Genomic DNA, 18,533 nt, shown 5'->3' with positions numbered 1-18,533 from the left:
AAATGGAAGGAGGGTGGAAGAAAAAAACAGAGTGAAGGTGAAAATGGGAATGCACAAGGGGCTGCAAAAAAAGAAGGGAGTAGGAGGCATCAGAATGGGGCGAAGAGGTAAACAGGGGCATGAAAGAATCTGCAGAGCGGGAGAGGACAGTGGCTTCTTAGTTGGCCGGAAGATGGAAAGGGTGCTTAGCAGTAATGTGTGGGAAGAGGAAATGCAGGAGATTATTGGGGGGGGGGGTACTTTGTGTGCAAGGGGGCTTGCACAAAAGGGTGAGAGGAGACATGGGCATGGGGGCAAAGGTGAAAACAGGAGTGCAAAGAGGGACTGCAGAAGAGAAGAAAGAAGTGGCTTCAGAAATGGGGTTGGGAAGGTGAATAGTAAGCTGAGCAGCTGTGTGGATTAGGAAGTTAATGTGGGGGGAAGTGGCAGTGGGGTTAGCAAGCAGAGCAAGCAGGGGTGCAGACCCTAGTAATAAAATTAAACTTAGGTTTGGATGGATTTCTTATAATAAACAGTTGAGCCTATCAAATAAGATTCTAACTTGCCAATGTACCTAAAGTTGATTTTAAGTATTCTAATAAAAGTGCCCTTGTCCATTTCGCAAAATACCGCACTGGCCATTTTCAAACGAGCAGGCAGAGAAGCAAGCTTGTAAAACAAAAATACCAACATACCTTTCAACTTCTGGTCGAAGTGTTTTTTCTCTTTCCAACATAGCAATAATTAGCTTCCCCCACTCTTTCTCTATGTCATTGGGGTGGTAACCTTGAGGAAGCTTGATACGCCCAAATTCTATCCAAACCTTCAAAACAAGGAATGATTACATAAAGCCAGGATAAAAGGAAACAAGACCAGCATTCGAAAATACATTTTTTAAAAAATGGCTTACCTCCAGTAATTTATATAGGTGTTTGATTTTTGATTTCTCTATCTCCTTTGGTGGAATTTCTGTTTCTTTAAATTGTAAATATTGGTTATAAAGTGCCTAAAGAAAAACAAACAAGCATTGCTGTCATGTTTCTAAAAGATAGTTTTACTATTTACTCTGAATTGTTGGTCTGCTGAAGCTTTTGAAAATCTTTTCATGCCCATAAGTGTGGAACCGGTTTGTGTGGGTTTACTCACTATCCTAACCAAACCCCTTCTTAGATTTACAATGGGAAGAGGAGAATTAAAATGTCAAGTGCCTAATTCAACCTTCACTTGGCATCCCCATGCCTTAAATTCAAATGTAATACTGACTATTCCGAGCACTGGCATTCATGGTTTCAATCCAGAAAACAGCAGCTGGCACAGAATTCTGTTCAATTTCTTTCTTCGGAATGTGACTTGACAGTCCAGACCCCAAACTTTGAGTTAGATGGGGCAATGGATCGCACAGTCTCAGTTAAAATTTCATCTCAGTGCCTCCAAGCCAGGGGAATCCCCTGTGCTGCTCAATACTGACATGGAAGCTGTACAACTGGACTGTGTCTTCTTCCCAAATTTCTAGGAGCCCAAAGGCTACAATGTGTAACTAGCCAAGACCTGGCGAGCTTTTTACCTGCATGGGGTGATTGAGGGTCAAAATCTACAAGGTCAGAAGATAGCTGTATCGCTGACTACCCATTGTGTAAAAACTCTGTTTATGGCAAACTCTGTTTCTCTGGGAGGAAGGGGGATATATGCATTTAATTAATAAAACTAACATGATCAATAGAAGGCTTAGCCTTCTCTCTGACATGCTAGCTTCCCATCAACAGAATGTTTTTGTTCTGGGAAGCATTCAATTATGCAACTTGCACTACCACCCACACTCCCAGGAAAGCCCTACCAATGCTTTTCTTCTGAATTCATGGATTGTTTCCTGGCTATAAGTAAGGTTGGACTAAGAATCAGTGGTGTAGCTGGACAAGAGACAGGCTGCATCTGAAGGAAAGAGCTGAGAATTTTTGAGCCCAATATTGTGTACTCCAGCAGTGGCACGCAAGGGAATATACCGTATTTTTCCCTCTATAACACGCAGATTTTTTCTCCTAAAAAGGAAGGGGAAATGTCTGTGCGTGTTATGGAGCGAATGTGTGGTCCCTGGAGCCAAAAAATCAAGCAAAAGTCAAATCTCGAGTCATGGAGAAGGGAAACCTGAAAAGAGGAAGTGGCAGCTTTCCTGTATTCTGCCTCAGGGTCTTACTGCCCACCCTCCTCTGTTTCGTTGCTGTGATTGCTGAAACGGAACAAAGAGCAGGGAAAGCCCCTCCCCTCCAGGCAAGCAGAGGGGAAAGTGTCGTCTCTGTGCTCCGGTACTGCTGGGGGAGAGGGAGAGAGAGTGGGGGAGGGAGAGGGAGAGGGGGGGAGGGAGAGGGAGAGGGAGAGGGAGAGGGAGAGGGAGAGAGAGAGAGAGAGAGAGAGAGAGAGAGAGAGAGATGGCTGGCTTGGGGGGGAACTTTTGCCTCCCACCCGTTAAATCCCTCTCCAGCATTCTTAGCCAGCTGCTTCTCTGCACACCCCTCTCATGTCCCTTCTTTGTTTTTCCTTCGCTCCCCACTTAAAATGTGGTTACAAAGCATAGATCAACATGGATCCTCAGGATCTTTGCATTGGGTCACCCCAAATTCACCATCAGATCACATAGCATGTCCATGGCTACAGCCTGCACCAAAAAAATCACGCACCCACTGTTGCCTGGGGCTGCAATGGTGCAAAAATGTGGTTACAAAGCATGGATCCACAGGGATTATCAGGATTTTTGCATTGAGTCACCCCAAATTCACCATCAGATCACATGTCTGTGGCCACAGCATGAAGCACAAAAATGATACATCCACTGTTTCATTCAGAATGTTTTTTCCCTTGTTTTCCTCCTCTAAAAACGATGTGCGTGTTATGGTCAGGTGCGTGTTATAGAGCGAAAAATACGGTAAGTAGGCTGTTACTAATTTGTATAGAAGTTTGTAAATCATGCTCTAAATAGGTAGGTGATCCCTCTAAAAGAATTAATACAGAATGTACTTTATTCTGTATCTTGATAATGTAAACATTACCTTGAGTTCCACAGGATTGTTTGGAAACGCTCTGTCAGTCATCATTGTGGCATGGTGCCTGATCCACTGGATGAGGTAGTTCACCATATTCTGGTATTCAACCCACTTGACTTCAACATCCTAGCAAGCAAGTAGGAATAAAGTTCTATCAAAGCATTTTGTAGCACTGGAAGCCTACAGCAACAGATCTGACGGGCCGCTACGCCAACTCAGAATAGGATAGTGAATCCTATAGCCATCTCTCTCTCTTGGCCCTTTGTGCTCCTACTGAGTTCCCTGCTCATAATGCTGCAGTGATGGAAGAAGCCCACAATTCAAAACTAGCGCAATCCACTTTCTATGCAACTCTTAGTATTCAGATTCTACATCAGCCATATGCTTCTTTAGCTCTTCGTCCCACAACCCCCAGTTCTTCATATCTCCCTTATCTGTATATCCATCTCCTTCCCATCGCTGCACTGAATACGATGTTTAGGCCCAGCCATAATTTCTCCTTTGCTTCTATTCATTTCATGCCCCTACCAACCATGTATTATGAGCTGGCACCTATGTTATGGGGTCAATAAACTGTGCTTTGGGTGTGTAGGTCTCATGTCTAAGAGATGGGACAACATGCTCGTTCTGGACAGAGTCACACTCCCTCTAAAGGAGAAAGTGAATAGGTACTCCTGGATAGATCTCTATCACTAGAGACACAAGTGTCCCATGTGACTAGGTGTGCCTTTTACCTGAAGGTCAGCTATTCCAACTCCTTGCGATGCTGGAATCCTGCCCACAGCTGTCCCTGGGTAGGCTCAAACCACCAACCTTCTGATTAACAGCCAGATGCACTGACCCACTGCAACACCTTAGCTTTATCACATCCACCAGTTATGGCAGTTCCTACACTGGGGTGGTCAGACCAATGTAGTCTATGTACTTGGTAACCTCAGGGCAGGATTGCTGCAATGGACTCTATGTAGGGCTTCCCTTGAGCCTGGTTTTGGAGCTCCAGCTGGTGCGGAATGTGGTGGTCAGACTGCTGATGGAGGCACATGACCGACAAAAGGTGACCCAATTGTAAAATCAGCTGCACAGACTTCTCACATACTACCAAGCCAGGTTCGAATGTCCAAATCCCAGCAATCAGATAATATCCTCTTTTCTTTACAATTGCCAGTGAAATTAACCCTTCTCCATGACAAGCTTGTTTTGTATGTGAACGTAGTTTGTAATTGCTAATATTTTACTTACATGTGCACTGATGCCTTCACCACCTTCTGGTACTTTGGGAAATGCATCATAAAGTGATGACACATAAGTGATTACTGACTTCTCATCAGGCGAGGAGACATCAACATCTAAAAAAAGACATGACACAGCTAATGTCTACCATACATACATTAGAGAGTTACAATTCCAATGCAGTCTGATGCTACGATCTACTAAGGATCCCATTCACAAACTCACCTTCGGGGTCCAGAAGTCTGGCAACACCAAGTTTTTCTGCTACAAAAAAAGCATGCTCTAAATTTGCAAGGTTGCTTTGAACAGCAACGGTATTCATGTCTATCAGGTCCGGCCTGCAAGACAAAAACAGTAATTTAAGTTTGATTTTGGAAAATATTGTGGTAGGTAAGATCTTCATTAATTTCAGTGGATGCATTTATGAAGGATACGACTCTTTCGTTTAGTTAGAGGAGGGATTTCTCCTCCATACCTGGGATGCAACCTGTTTCAATATTCAGCTTCAGGAAGGAATTTTCCGTCAAATCAAATTATTTGTGAAAAATAGTGGATACCTTGGTCAGAGTCATTTCAGTTCTTTTCTAAACCCTAGCTGTGCAGTCTCATCTCTCTGCTAGGGATAGGGCAAATCTCATGGGGATATTTTATGAAATGAAAGGGAGTTAAATGCGTTGAGATCCTGTAAAGGGTTGGGCTAATTGCCCTTCATAATAACATAAGAGAAGGCTGCTGGATCATGCCAATGACCCATCTAGTCCAGCACCTTACTTCCACGAGGTCTGTATAACGCTGCACCAAGAGTTAAACTATTCCTTAGATCTTACATTGTCTGGTCTTCACACAGTCTCTTTTTAACATTCACAATTAGAGGAACATCTCTTCTAGAGGTCCACATACTGTCTGCATGTCTCAGTTTTGGCAAGGTCCATCAATACCACCTCTCAATCAGTTACTCCATCAACAGCACTATAACGCTTTGAATTCTTTAAAGACTGATGTCTGGCTAGACTGACTCAGCAAAGCACATCCCCACTGGTATAAGTAGCATAGCAGCAGCCAGGAAATTAAGAAAAACCTAAGGATGTATAGTGTCTCTAGTGAGCACCTAGTAGACCCTGCAAAGCAGAAGTAGATGGCAGTACTCTATCTGAATGAAAATGTTACCCATAATTCAATCATTACCTAAGAGGAGATGCATCAGTGTAGATGATATTATATACAATTACATTTTAAGCGGCAAAATAAAGGAGTTGATGTTAAGAAAGAGAAGTGAACATAAAAAGAGGTAAGTAACCAGTGGTAATTTCAGGGAACAACAGGGGACAAAAGGACTTATTCATTTCCCTGCTGACAGAATTAATGAGATACAAATTCTAGGGACCATTGAAATCATTCACAGAGTAAACCTGAATTTATTTCGCTCCCCAATTTTGGGTTCACGTTTTGGCAAGTTTCCCTTTGTGTAGAAGACCTATTCCAATTCCTTAAAACAAAGAGGGATTTCAAGCAAAAAATGCAACAAAAACTCAGGACTTTAATATCAATAAGCTATTCCCCATGACTTCAGTCTAAAGTTATTGCAACAGACCCCTCTCACCCATTTGAATTTAAAGTGAAAATAATTCCTTCAACTGAAAAGGATATACAATAACATTTTCTACAGATTTAATATGCACATAAAGAACTACAAATAATTGTTAGAAGAGTGAACTTGAAAAGCACTAATATTCTATGTCACAGTAATGCAGAGGAAAGATTAAGGAGGATTTCACATCATAGCATATACTAAGTGAATTGGAAAAACAACAACATTTATATCTGAAAGCAGATGCCTGCTGTTTTCATGTTGCTGATATCCACGACATTTCACACATGCCGATAGTAATGAAGCAAAACGTGAGATGAAAAACACAAAATGATGCCTGTTCAGCTGCTGACTTTTCAGGACAAGAAAGGGCAAGTTGTTATGCAAGCCTTGCCTGTTCATGGGAAAAGAAAAAACAACAAAACAGAAGCAACAATTATCTGGCTGAAAACGGGCAGCTAACAAAGTTTTCATCCAAGAGGGGGCAAGATTGGATTTTCTTCACAACAAAATAATGCTATTAACTGCAAAGGTACCGTTAAGTACTTGTCACAGATTTCAAACTAATATTTCTTACTCATGGTGCAGCATTGCATATGCACCAGAGGTAACCACTCTCAGTAAAAGTTGGTTAAAGCAATTCTAAAAAATGCTTTGCCAACCAGCTTTTAACATAGTTCTTAAACAAGAGATTGAAACCAAGCTATCACTGGCACTATGTCTGCACCAAGCCTGAGTACGTATGTGTATGTATATATATATCCCCATATTCAACGTTTACAGAAAAATGCTACCTTGTGCAAATTCTAAAATCTTTCAAATTGTGACATCATGCATACAATAGGAATATTATACTCAACAGTGTGCCTCAAGGGATAAATGACCCAGCCTTTAGTCATAACACTGTGAGTCATTCTATGGCAGGGATTTCAGAGAAGCTGGGTATTTGCCACCGAAGGAAGCACACGAATAACTCAGAAAGAGAGAGAATAATTCACTTGAAAAAATCCCAGCACTACATGTGCCACACCCAAAATAAACCGCTCACTTTCCAAATACATGATGTGTGTTTTTTCCTTTTTACTTCTGAAAAGGACCCTCTTCTGTCAGACCTCTAAACAATATGGAGATAATGTGTTAATTAATTTAATTATGATGGGCAGCACAGAAAACTCTTTCAGATATTCTCTGAGATTTTTTAGGCTGCTTTCCATAATCACCCTTGTTCTCCCCACTCCAAAAAGCCACCCCTGACGTTTGGGAGGCCTTCCGTAGTGAAATCTAATGGAGCAGAAGGGGATGGAAATGAAACTGGGCAACAACATTTCAATGCACAGAAGTTTGTATGAATGAGCTATTGAAGATCCAGGCACAAAAACAGAGGATAAAATGCAGCTGTAAGACAGACACCAGAGAACAGAGCTGCACAAATCAGTGGTGCTCCCTAAATATATTTTGTTCTTACAAGATTTTGCTTAGAATGTACTACAAAGGGGGGGGTGTGGAGGCTGTAAAAACTGCAACACATCTAACAATAAAATAAAACAATGGTCTTGCGGCAGAACCAAGCTAGAGGTTGCTGTACAAAGGATGCACAAAATTTCTTATGCACATAAGCAAGCAAACTTAAGGCCCTGTTTCTATAAATATATAACATGTTTCTTCTGGTCTTGTGGTTAAGGAAGAGAAAAGCTTAACTCATGTCTGGGATCGGAAAACATGCCTCAGCTGCTGTGCTGCACCAAGCTAAAAGGAAAAGCAATGCAACTGCAAGTTCTTCTCCAGGAGTAACCTATTTTTGTACAGTTCCGGTAAACTGTGGTTTGCCTTATTATGATGTGCAAACCAGGCTAGGAAATTCTCATGTTTTTCATTCCCCCACCCTGAAGTGCAGCTTCTCCCAAACCTGGCTGCTACTTCTAAACTCCCTCAAATTTAATAAGCCACTTACAATAAAGCACTGTAAGAGGGAGTTGTTCAGAAAGAAAAGTACACATTCTGTGCATATACAAACCCAAATTCACATCAAAAATAAGGGATAATTACAATAGATTAACTGCTGGATCACCAATCTAAGAAAGACAAATTCACAGCAAACACAGGACAACCACAGCAGAAAAAAGCTGGGGATGTTTACAGAGTTTGACCATCACAGATTTTCTGGCATATAACCCCAGAATATTCTCAAGCAACCCAACCTGTTTAAATTAGGGTTGCGACTGGGTTTGCAAACCCGCTGGTATTTTATTGCTCTGACCATTATTTTCTACCAGGTAACCTGTACTAGCTGCTAGAAAAAACCATCAACCTCATAACCAGACAAGGATTCCACCCAGACAATGCCCTTGGCTGTACATTTTACCTTACCGATTCCATTCTGTGTCTACCTCAACCAGCTAAACTTCTTCAGGTTCTGCCCTGGTTCCACCTGCTGGTATCAAACTATTTTTTGGTTAACAACCCTAGTTGTGCCTATGGGATTATGGTATCTGGGCAGGGTGATTATGACCTCACTTGGTGGATGCTTGGACTTGACAATCAGAGACCAAAAGGGGGATAATTCATACAACCATATAGAAATAAGTTGTTCTGCCACTTCAACAAATGAAACTTAGGGGCAGCAATTGTAGGATGGGGGGAAAAAGTAAGTATTTCTTCACACAAGACATATCTGATGTATTGAATTTACCAATATGTGGTAGTGGCCACAAGCTTAGATGGTTTTTGAAGGAGATGCTAGCTATGATGGCTATACGGAACTCCCAAGTTCTTAGGCAGTGGGCTACAGAAAACCAGTTCCCGGTGAGCAACAGAGGTTATTGTTTTCAAGCTATGCTTTGACCTTCCCATGTGTGTTTTGTTGGCCACTCTAGGAAGCAGGATGGTGCGGCTATGGCTCCACTTATCTTCTTATAACTTCCATTAAAGAAGAGCTTTCCAAACAGTGAGTCACAACACGTTATTGTGTTGGTTGTGGTGTGTAGGTATGTCACGCGATGTGTGTCCGTATCTCCTATAAGGGGTTAGTTTAGCCTCCAGTTTGCTAGTAAAACTGAATTACCATGTCGCAAAGGGATGCATGTCTAAAAAGTGCATCACCAACATGAAAGGTTTGGAAAGCTCTGAACTAAAGTTTCACCATCACAGATTTGCAGGCATATACAGTAGTCCAGAATATTCAGAAGCAGCACTTCAAAACACTGCACCCCACAAAGTATGTCTTAATTGCTTAAATGGAGGGTTTAAGGGGCATAACAAACCACCTTAACAGTAAAATTATGCTGCTGCAGGTCACTGTTAATTAATTCTTGAAAAGCGAGTAAACTCAAGATTGGATTTGGGGAACCTGTGGCCCTCTAGATGCTGTTGTATAATATTCCTGTAATCCTTGAGCACTGGCCATGCTGGGGGGGCGGGCGGCGGTGGGATTTGGGAGTACAACAACTGGATTGCCACATATACCTGCCCTAGATTCTGTCAGACTCAATCCTATCACTTGCCAGATTCACCCAGAAAATGCTCTACAACGTACCTTCGCGATTCCATCTTCTCTACTCCAAACTGCTAGACTTCTCTAGGTTATACTCTGCTCCACTTCCTGGCCCCACAGTATTTTTCAAACCAAATGTATACAACTCTAGTTGTAACCATGGGATTATGATACCTGGTCAGGGTGATTATGATGACATAATAACTTTATCCAGCACTTGGGCATGACTACCAAGCAGGCAAAAATAAAGGCCAATTCATACAGCCATATGAATTGGCCTCACATTTGCTTGCCAACAGTTAGATCCAAGGAATTGGTACAATAAACACATGAGCAACAATGCATGACTGATGCTATTCAGTTAAAAAAAAAAAAAGCTGCCTTTAAGCAGTAAATATGCACAAGCATTTTCGGGACAGGCAATTAGCCAAAACAGTTTTACTCTCCCGAGAAGCAGGTTTAATGCTGTGCTTAGAATGCTGTGTGATTAATCTTTGACTGAAGCAAAAAGAAATGGTATGGTGATATTTCTTAGTCCAGATAAAAGTAGGTCTCCTATTCTGGGAGTATTACTATCAGCAGAGGAGCCAGGGCTGGAAGTGTAAAATTAAGTGAACACCCAAGTATAATCTTGTTTGTTTTTTTAATTGCTGTAATTAGATAATGCATGCACATATGAAAAATTCCTAGCCTCCATACTCATAAAGGATAATAATGGACAGGTGCGTGAGACAGCCATACATTTCTCTGCACGAGGGAATTGCTAAAAGCCATCAAAGACCATGCCAGGACATGCGCTGCTCATTAAAAATAATGCACGTGACTGAAGAAGGAATGGAAAGATTTCTGATTTAGACAACGCCTGTCACACCTTCTCACTGAAGAGGCTTCACTTACAGAAAATGTTGTGATTCCATTAGACCATATTCAGTCTAAAATGAAATAAATTATGCAAATGTCAGGATGACATATTAAATGCTTTAGATGTGAGTTTAGCTCAATTTGGTGTGCACCTTTGCATTTTGACATATTACCTCACTTACACAACCCACCTTTAGCCTTATTAGTGACTATACCTCATTTATGAGGAAATATGAGTGCATTTCAATTGTTCAAAGCCAATTGCCTACATTTCCTCAGTAACCCTTCAAACATTAACTGCAAGTTAGGCCTGCTTGATTATTGCCATATTGCAGACTGGGGTTGTGGGTGGAGCTGAGCAAAGTTTGGCCTGCCTGAAGTCAGCTAGCCTACTGATAAACAAGAAGATCTGAACAGAATAAATTTCAGACCCTTCATTCACACTCTTAGCTATTATTTCACAGCAGTGGTGGCTTCTTTCTCCATCTAGCACAGGGGTCCCCAACCTGCGGCCCATGGGCTGGAAGCGGCCCACAGAAGCTGTTTAACTGGCCCACGAGCTGCCCCCGAACTGAGCCGCCTGCTTGGTGAGTCCCTGCGTGCTGCGCTAAACCAGCACGGCGTGGGGACTCTCTTCCGGAGCTCTGGAAATTGATTCTGCACATGCCCAGGTGCCAGAAATCGCAGCTGCGCAAGTCTGTGGCGCCGGAAATCGCTTTTGCGCAGGCACGATTTTCGACGTCTGGGCATGCGCAGAAGAGATTTCCAGTGCCACAGATGTGATTTTCAGCATCACGCTGCGCCAGCCCGGCCCACGGAGGTTCTTTGCAGGAGTGATCCGGCCTATGCCCGGTAAGCCTTGCCCCTGATCTAGCAGAAGACTTTCTCCTTCATATCTTCACATTCACTAAACACAACGGAAAAGATCCAGCTAATCCTTTCTCTAGAAAATATTATTATGTACAGGATTCACCTAATGAGCCCCATCAACAGAAGCCCTGTGCAAGGACTTCCACTTGAACAATGGGGCTTTCCCCCTCCTCTCCCCCCAAATTGGCGGGGGCGTGCGCGGTGGAGGCAGAATAATCCCTAGAAAAACACAAGGGGAGAGAAGAGAGGGGAATGTTCCATTTGGCAAGCTCAAATGCTTGCTCAGAGAGAATAACTGGAAGAGCGTGATGTAGAATTCCATCCATATAATCCATCCACGTTGCCTTGGAAGCAGAGTTGAATGGGAAGCACATTCCAGCTTCTAGTACCTGCTTGGAAACTAAGGGCCACTGGGAGGCTGCATCCCATGCCTTGTATAAACAACACTGCAGCAAGTGCAAGGCCAACCTGGCCCCATCCATCGGGCAGAGAAAGGAGCAGCTTCTCCCTGCCTGCCTGTTGCTCTGGGGCTGCAGAACCAAAGGAAGACCATGCTCTAGCAAAGCTATATAGGCCAAAGGACTAAGGACTGCTGCTGCTGCGTGCGCTCTCTTTGGCTTTGTTTGTTTTTGTATTATTACAACCTGCTGTTTGTACTGTAATTCACATTGAGAATCATTTGATTGATTGGCAGGGTGTATTTACTCAGAGTAAGTAAATAAATAATGAAAAATCTTATCAACAAAGTGCTCTCAAAATTCTAACCCCCAGTTTAGATCTCTCACACATACAGCAACATAAGGGATGGAAGATGGTGACAAAATAAGTTTGCTTAAGGTGGTAGTAAAGAAATCTCAGCACTCTTCAAATCCAAATTTTTCCACTGATGGGCACAGTATCTTATCACTGTGAAGTTAAAAAACCACTTGGACAATTAGGCAATGACTGCCTTGAAAAGGAAATATAGCACAGCTTTCCCATGCTAAGAAAAAGGGAGTCATGTAATCAAAGAGCTAAATGAACTTTTTTTTTAAATAACACTGGAACTGAAGGAATGTAACCACCAGGATTTATTCCTTCTAAGCCTTGTCCCCAGCTAGGGATGAATGAATAAATTAACATTAGTGGATAAGTAAAATTAATTAATAACTTCCAACAGGTATTGGCAGATGAAAATGATGGATATTTCGGAGCTGGCCGATCTGACCGGAAGAGTCTGCGACCAGAAGGGGGAGGAGTACCAGGAAGAATGGACGAAATTTAAAGACTATTTAGTTAAATATGTTAAGTTAAATTAATTAGAGATGCTTGCAAAAAACAGATAGGCTTAGGATTGAAATGGGTAATGTGATGAATTAATATGTTTAGTGTGGAATTTGAAAGAAAGAAAGATGTTAAGTGATTAAGTTAATTTTATAAGAATATTGGTTTTGGAAAACCGTTAGAATGATATCCACTGAAATTCAACCAGGGGGACACGAGGAAGTCATTTAACAATGTTACTAAGTTTGGTTTAAATATGGTTGAGATTTATGTTTGTTTATTTGTTTGTTAAAAAAATTTTTGGAAAATAAAAAAAAATGGGGAAAAAACCAACTTCCAACAGGTATTTGAGCTATACAGCTACTGCGTTTTAAGAAAAGGGGATGTCTCAAAATGTTCTCCACCTAAAGGGTAGTGGGCATCTTCCCAAAATTCCACAATGCAGCACCAGAAGGAAAGAGCTGCCACTTTGGCAAGGCAATGCACCCTAATCCCTCTTCAAAGTACTAAATGAACCTAGCTTAATAAGATCTGAAAGAATCAGAGGCATGGCACAGGCCACCCTAATATAATATTTTGCTTGTGCTTAAGCCTAAGAAACATTAGAATGAAACGGCCTGCACAATTATTAATAAAGTTGCAGACACCTTAGCATTCTGAAATGTAGCATGATCCAACCGAAGTTAAACATGCGTAGTGATTGCTGGCTTATGCTCCATTTCTTTAAGTGTAAATATATAAAGCGACTTAGTGCTAAGATCCACTATGAAACAGTATGCCTGTAGAGTAAATTAAAGACATTTGACTCAACCTGGAAGCTTAGTTCCCTTTCTCAGTCTGAAAATCCTTAGTATTGAGGGCTCCATTGTAGCCAAGACATGTAGGGTCCTCACAAAACGTCTCTATTCAATAGAATGAGGCTTACCACATTCCTTCCTTCTCCCCCTCTTAGTAGAGCTTTTATTTTCCCTTCAAAAGATAAGGCAATGGTAAGCTATTCTTTAGAAAATGGCAAGCAGAAACTAGCAATTGCAAAAAAATAAAATAAAAAATCTTTTGTCTTCCTTTCAAACATATCTCATAGCAATCCAAGGCTTGACACTTAGTAATGTTTTGTTTCTTTCTGATTTGTAGCTGGAGGCAGTCAACAAGTTGCGGCAGATGTTGGCATCACCGCTTCTCCTATCCTCAAGGAATGTACTCAAGTTAGATCCTGATCGCCTGCAACATGTTTTAACATCACTATGGTACGGCGTGTGCCAGCATTTGTCCTGCAGCCTGGCATGAAACAGAAGTTCCAAACCAAAGCTCCGCTGCGTATGACTGGTTTGCCTTGAAGGAGGGTTCAGACTTTTGAAAACTTTCCCCACCTAGAATTCTTTTCCTGTTCTTCTGCCACATTTGTAAACATCTGGCAGCTCACATGGCTGTGTCTGCTGCATGAAATCATCTGCAGGGCTAAATTTCTGCTTCTGCATGTGGCCTTTTGTTGGCTTCTCTTCCTGTTCTTTGCAAGGAGGGCTACTGTTCCACACCTCCCCATACCGATAAAGCTTTTAAATAGCCCATTCAAGTCAAAGGAAGCCTTCCCAGGCCCTGAATTGGTCTCTTAACATTCCCTTTCTAATATAATCGTAAACCTATCCTTGCATCTGTTCAGAGAGGCAGCCAGTAAATATCTTTACCATTTATTTGCCCTTCTGGGTAATAATTCCCAACCTTTTCAATATCCTTCCTATAATGTTGTGCCAAGAACAGTACACAATAGTCCAGGTGCGCTCTTCACTAATGTCTCTGTTATAGGAGCAATTTTCCTGTGCACACCTCCTCCCCAAGTTTCTGTCCTCCTGGCTGCTACCAGATAATCCAATTTATTGGCATTCACCAGATTGTATGAAATGAGTGAGCAGTAGGAAAATAAAGTGGGGAAACGCATGTTGAATGAACAAGACAAAGGACCCTTTTATAGTTAAATCTCACGTATGCACCTTTGCAATGTACACAAAACATCTTGACCTCTGCTGCACAAGGACTCCTTAGTGCCCATGCACAATTTAAATGAAGTCTAAATATGCATTTGCTTGCATTGTGCCCTCCTTAGCCTTGCCTCTCCCCATCTCTTCCCTCTCTCTGCTGGTTTATGTCTCTCACTGTGACCTTCTCACTCAGCTTCTGCTGTGTTTGCCCTGCCTTAATGTAGGTTATAGGCATGGCTGTTTGAGATCCATGTGAATCTGTATCACAAGGCAACTGCTCAGTTACCTGGGGTGGTGAAATGAGCAGGAGCTAACACAAGAGGGAGACAGCACTTAGAAAGCAAGTACAGCTTATTTATTCATATGTGCAGTTAGTGGAAAGAAAGCAACGAAAAACAAACACTCTCCCAGATCTTCTTGAGAAGCATGTGTCATGAAGACCCCAAAAAGATATTCTACTTCAGACACACATGGAACAGGCAGACACAATTCTTGTTGTACAATGTTGTTGAAGAATTACACAATAAAGAACCATTATTTAATTAGTCAATAATCCTTATAACATGTGAACAACAAAAACAACAACAACAACAAAACACTCGTAGGTCTATAAACAACTGAGAAGCCTCTCCGTCTTTGTCCTTTTCGCTCATTCTCACACTACTTTTTCGAATTCCACTCCCAAAGCAAACCTCCCTGATTCACTGACTTGGAATGCTGCTGTCTATTACATGCAGCTTCCTCCCGAACATGCCAAAAAGGCAAAGTAATGCATTATACATGAAAACAAGGAGGGGCTGAAAGAACTGTCTCTGGAGCCTATTGTCTGTTGGACTCTGGGAACCTGAGGCCTAACACATTTACACATGGATATTCTAGGGCTGCAAATTCTAACAGCACCACTGTGTCCCACTATCCCAGAGATAGATCTCAATGCCCCTAATTACTATGACACTTGTTCCAGTTGGCTGCCACATCTTGTAGCTCCTTTGAAGAAGGAAAACCAGCCAAGAACTACAGAACTCGGGGACTTGGAGTTCATCACATGTCACACAGGGTAAGACACCTCTCTCAGTCTCTCGAAGTATAGCTAGAGTTTATTGTATAATCACTCTCCCTGCTTCACTCCCCTGGTTCTACCACAGGGATCAGCACCTTTTTCAACCGTGGGCCAGTCCACCATCGCTCAGACCATGTGGTGGGCCAGACTATATTTTGAAAAAAATAATGAACCAATTTCTATGCCCCACAAATAACCCAGAGATGCATTTTAAATAAAGGGACACATTCTACTCATGTAAAAACATGCTGATTCCCGGACCATCCGTGGGCCGGATTGATTGAGAAGGCATAAACATCCCCAAGCAACCTCAACTCTTTTCCTCATGGTGACTTCCCATTGTTGGCAACCCAGTTCCAACATTGCTGGGTCCAACGTATATTTCATTTAATACTTATGTAACCCAAATGTAGCTGCTTATCATAGTATATACAGTGGTACCTCAGGTGAAGTACTTAATTCGTTCCAGAGGTCCGTACTTAACCTGAAACTGTTCTTAACCTGAAGCACCACTTTAGCTAATGGGGCCTCCTGCTGCCGCCGGAGCATGATTTCTGTTCTTATCCTGAAGCAAAGTTCTTAACCTGAAGCACTATTTCTGGGTTAGTGGAGTCTGTAAACTGAAGTGTATGTAACCTGAAGCATATGTAACCCAAGGTACCACTGTAGTTCAAATCCATCTATAATTAAGTGTCCTGTTTCTGGAGCAGCAGAGTATGGAAGTCTTGCAGTTCTCCAAACCACTATGTTCCACTGCCGTGTTTACAAGAGACAGACAGGAAGTAACATAGGCATCCACACAAGCTGACACCTTTAACCTATCCTGCTCCTTCTACACATGATAGCAACATAAAGCACATACTCATTCAGTTCCTCATGCTGGGCAGGCTACCGGTATCTTAAAATTTCTCTCTTCTGGGAACATGATCTCTGTTAGATCCTGTCATCTGATGAGGAAACAGCAACTAAGTTCAGCGCTGCAAGGGAATGTTCTTTCCCCATAAGCTGTGAGTTATTCCTGTCTCTCTCATATATATAGAAAGAGAGAGCGCATCTAGGCAACCCAAATTCTGTGCTGAGAAAAACAAAATCTCTGATCAGAGAAAGCGTATTGCATAATTTCTCTTCATAAATGATTTTTCATTTCACATAATTTGCCTTGGCTTTACTAGATCAGGAGTGGCAAGGAACTTTCCAAGGCACATATGCCCCATTGTACCCAACTATGGTGGCGCTGTGAGTTAAACCACAGAGCCTAGGACTTGCCGATCAAGGGTCAGCGGTTCGAATCCCCACAACGGGGTGAGCTCCCATTGCTCGGTCTCTGCTCCTGCCAACCTAGCAATTTGAAAGCACGTCAAAGTGCAAGTAGATAAATAGGTACCATTCCGGCGGGAAGGTAAACGGCGTTTCTGTGCGCTGCTCTGGTTCACCAGAAGCGGCTTAGTCATGCTGGCCACATGACCCGGAAGCTGTACGCCGGCTCCCTCGGCCAATAAAGCGAGATGAGCGCCGCAACCCCAGAGTCGGCCACGACTGGACCTAATGGTCAGGTGTCCCTTTACCTATGGACCATACTCTCAGACTGTTTTCTGGATTCCAAGATTTCAGCAGATATTTATAGTAACAAGCATTTTCAAGCGTATCTTCAAATGGCAGAAAGTTTTAAAAGTAAAAACTGAGTCTTTTGAGAAATAAACTTCTGTGCCCAATGCCATATTATCTTGTTGTTTTCCTGCAGTCCCTACAGAAATGAAATCTTGTATCTATTCCTTGGCTATTATAAAGCTACATGAATGCTCTTTTTGACAGCAGTTTGGGCAACTATATCAGGGCCCAGGAAGTCTGATTTACCAGGCAGTCTGAGCCTAAGGTACGCCTCCTCCAATGCTTAAGAAGTTGACCATCACTGGTTTAGAAGGAACAGCATCGTCCAATCAGCTGTGAAGCAAGCAGTCAAAAAAACTGTAGGACTCCAACCAACAGAAAGCAGCAGGACACATATTGTAAGAGTTAGGGCCCTTGATACATACGGTCTTGTTATTTACTCGGGTTATTTCCATAAGCACTCTTTACAACATCTAAACAAGTGTGTGCTTACCTGTATTTATGAATGATGGCATTAAATAATTTCCCATCTCGCCAGCAGGTAGTGAAATTTTCACAACGAATACCAGCATAACCCTCAGTTGTCTGCTGTGTCCACAGGAGCAATCTCTCTTTAGCAGACATGTCCTCTGACTCTCCAGTAACATGGATGTCAGAAATCTGTATCAAAATAAAATAAAAACAGCCAAATTAAAATAGATTAAGATCACTATTAAGAATGCCATCAAATATCAGTAGCGCCTCAAACCCTCCCCCACCCCATCTCATTATGGTCCATCATTATTATGGGGTGGGGGGTAGGGAGCTCAATCACAGCCCTGGCTCTTTTGGGCAAAGTCCCAAAGTGGCACGGATAACTTGGCATGAATCCCAGCTCCACTAATTCAAGCATGTCCCTGGGTGGCCTCTCCCATCACGAGTGCACGGAACCGAGTCTGACGCCTCCACACAGGATGTACAGGACATTACAGAGTGGTGGGGGGCACAATAAAATCCTTCTCCAAGGATCCTAAATTTTAAAGAGGGCAATGAAGAGAAACGAAACAGAGCATAATAGCAAACAATGGATGGCCAACTGAAGAAGATAACAAGGGACGCACTCAGCAAGGGATCCTGTATGAGGCAATGGGAGTAGAAATAGTGACAAGTTCATCAATAAGTAAAAAGGAAATGTCTGATCAAGCTAGGGAGCAATTTTCTTGAAGTCTTCTGTTTAAGAAACTAGAATCGGCCAGTGCCACCATCAAGGTTTTCACTGAACCTTCAGAGGGCAGCTGGGAAAATTCCATTAATTTCTAGATGGCTGGAACTCTGGAACCAGTGATACTCAGATGCACAGCTGAGTGCACATAATGCACATGGGGATTGCTTGCTTGAAAATGAAAGCACATCAAAGTATTTCAGTAAGTGGAAGTCCAACAGGTCGGGGGGGTAGCATAAGCCCCTTCTCTTTGATGCGTTGTCCTTACAAATGCATAGAAAATTTGAATTAGGTGGCTGCTTGTTCATGAGAAATGCCTTCTCCCACTCCCTGCTTCCCCTCACAAATTGTATTTTGAAGTGCACAGTACAC

The 18,533-nt window shown here is 42.3% G+C and overlaps 1 protein-coding gene across 37 annotated transcripts in view; it reads right to left on the bottom strand.

The window, feature by feature from the left end:
* Positions 1–18,533, bottom strand: part of DST (dystonin) — a 301,155-nt gene that overhangs the window by 172,233 nt on the left and 110,389 nt on the right. For all 37 annotated transcript variants that reach the window (XM_077926290.1, XM_077926284.1, XM_077926293.1 and 34 more), the window contains 6 exons: positions 17,454–17,620; positions 4,470–4,582; positions 4,254–4,360; positions 3,021–3,140; positions 890–985; positions 675–802 (listed from right to left, as the gene is read on the bottom strand). In XM_077926290.1, the coding sequence (XP_077782416.1) occupies positions 675–802; positions 890–985; positions 3,021–3,140; positions 4,254–4,360; positions 4,470–4,582; positions 17,454–17,620 (731 nt within the window). The remainder of the gene's footprint in view (positions 1–674; positions 803–889; positions 986–3,020; positions 3,141–4,253; positions 4,361–4,469; positions 4,583–17,453; positions 17,621–18,533) is intronic.

The sequence above is a fragment of the Podarcis muralis genome, chromosome 3 (assembly GCF_964188315.1).
Source record: "Podarcis muralis chromosome 3, rPodMur119.hap1.1, whole genome shotgun sequence".
In the NCBI taxonomy this organism is placed as follows: domain Eukaryota; kingdom Metazoa; phylum Chordata; class Lepidosauria; order Squamata; family Lacertidae; genus Podarcis; species Podarcis muralis.
Note: the sequence above shows the minus strand (reverse complement) of the source record. Positions and strands in the feature narration are given on the sequence as shown.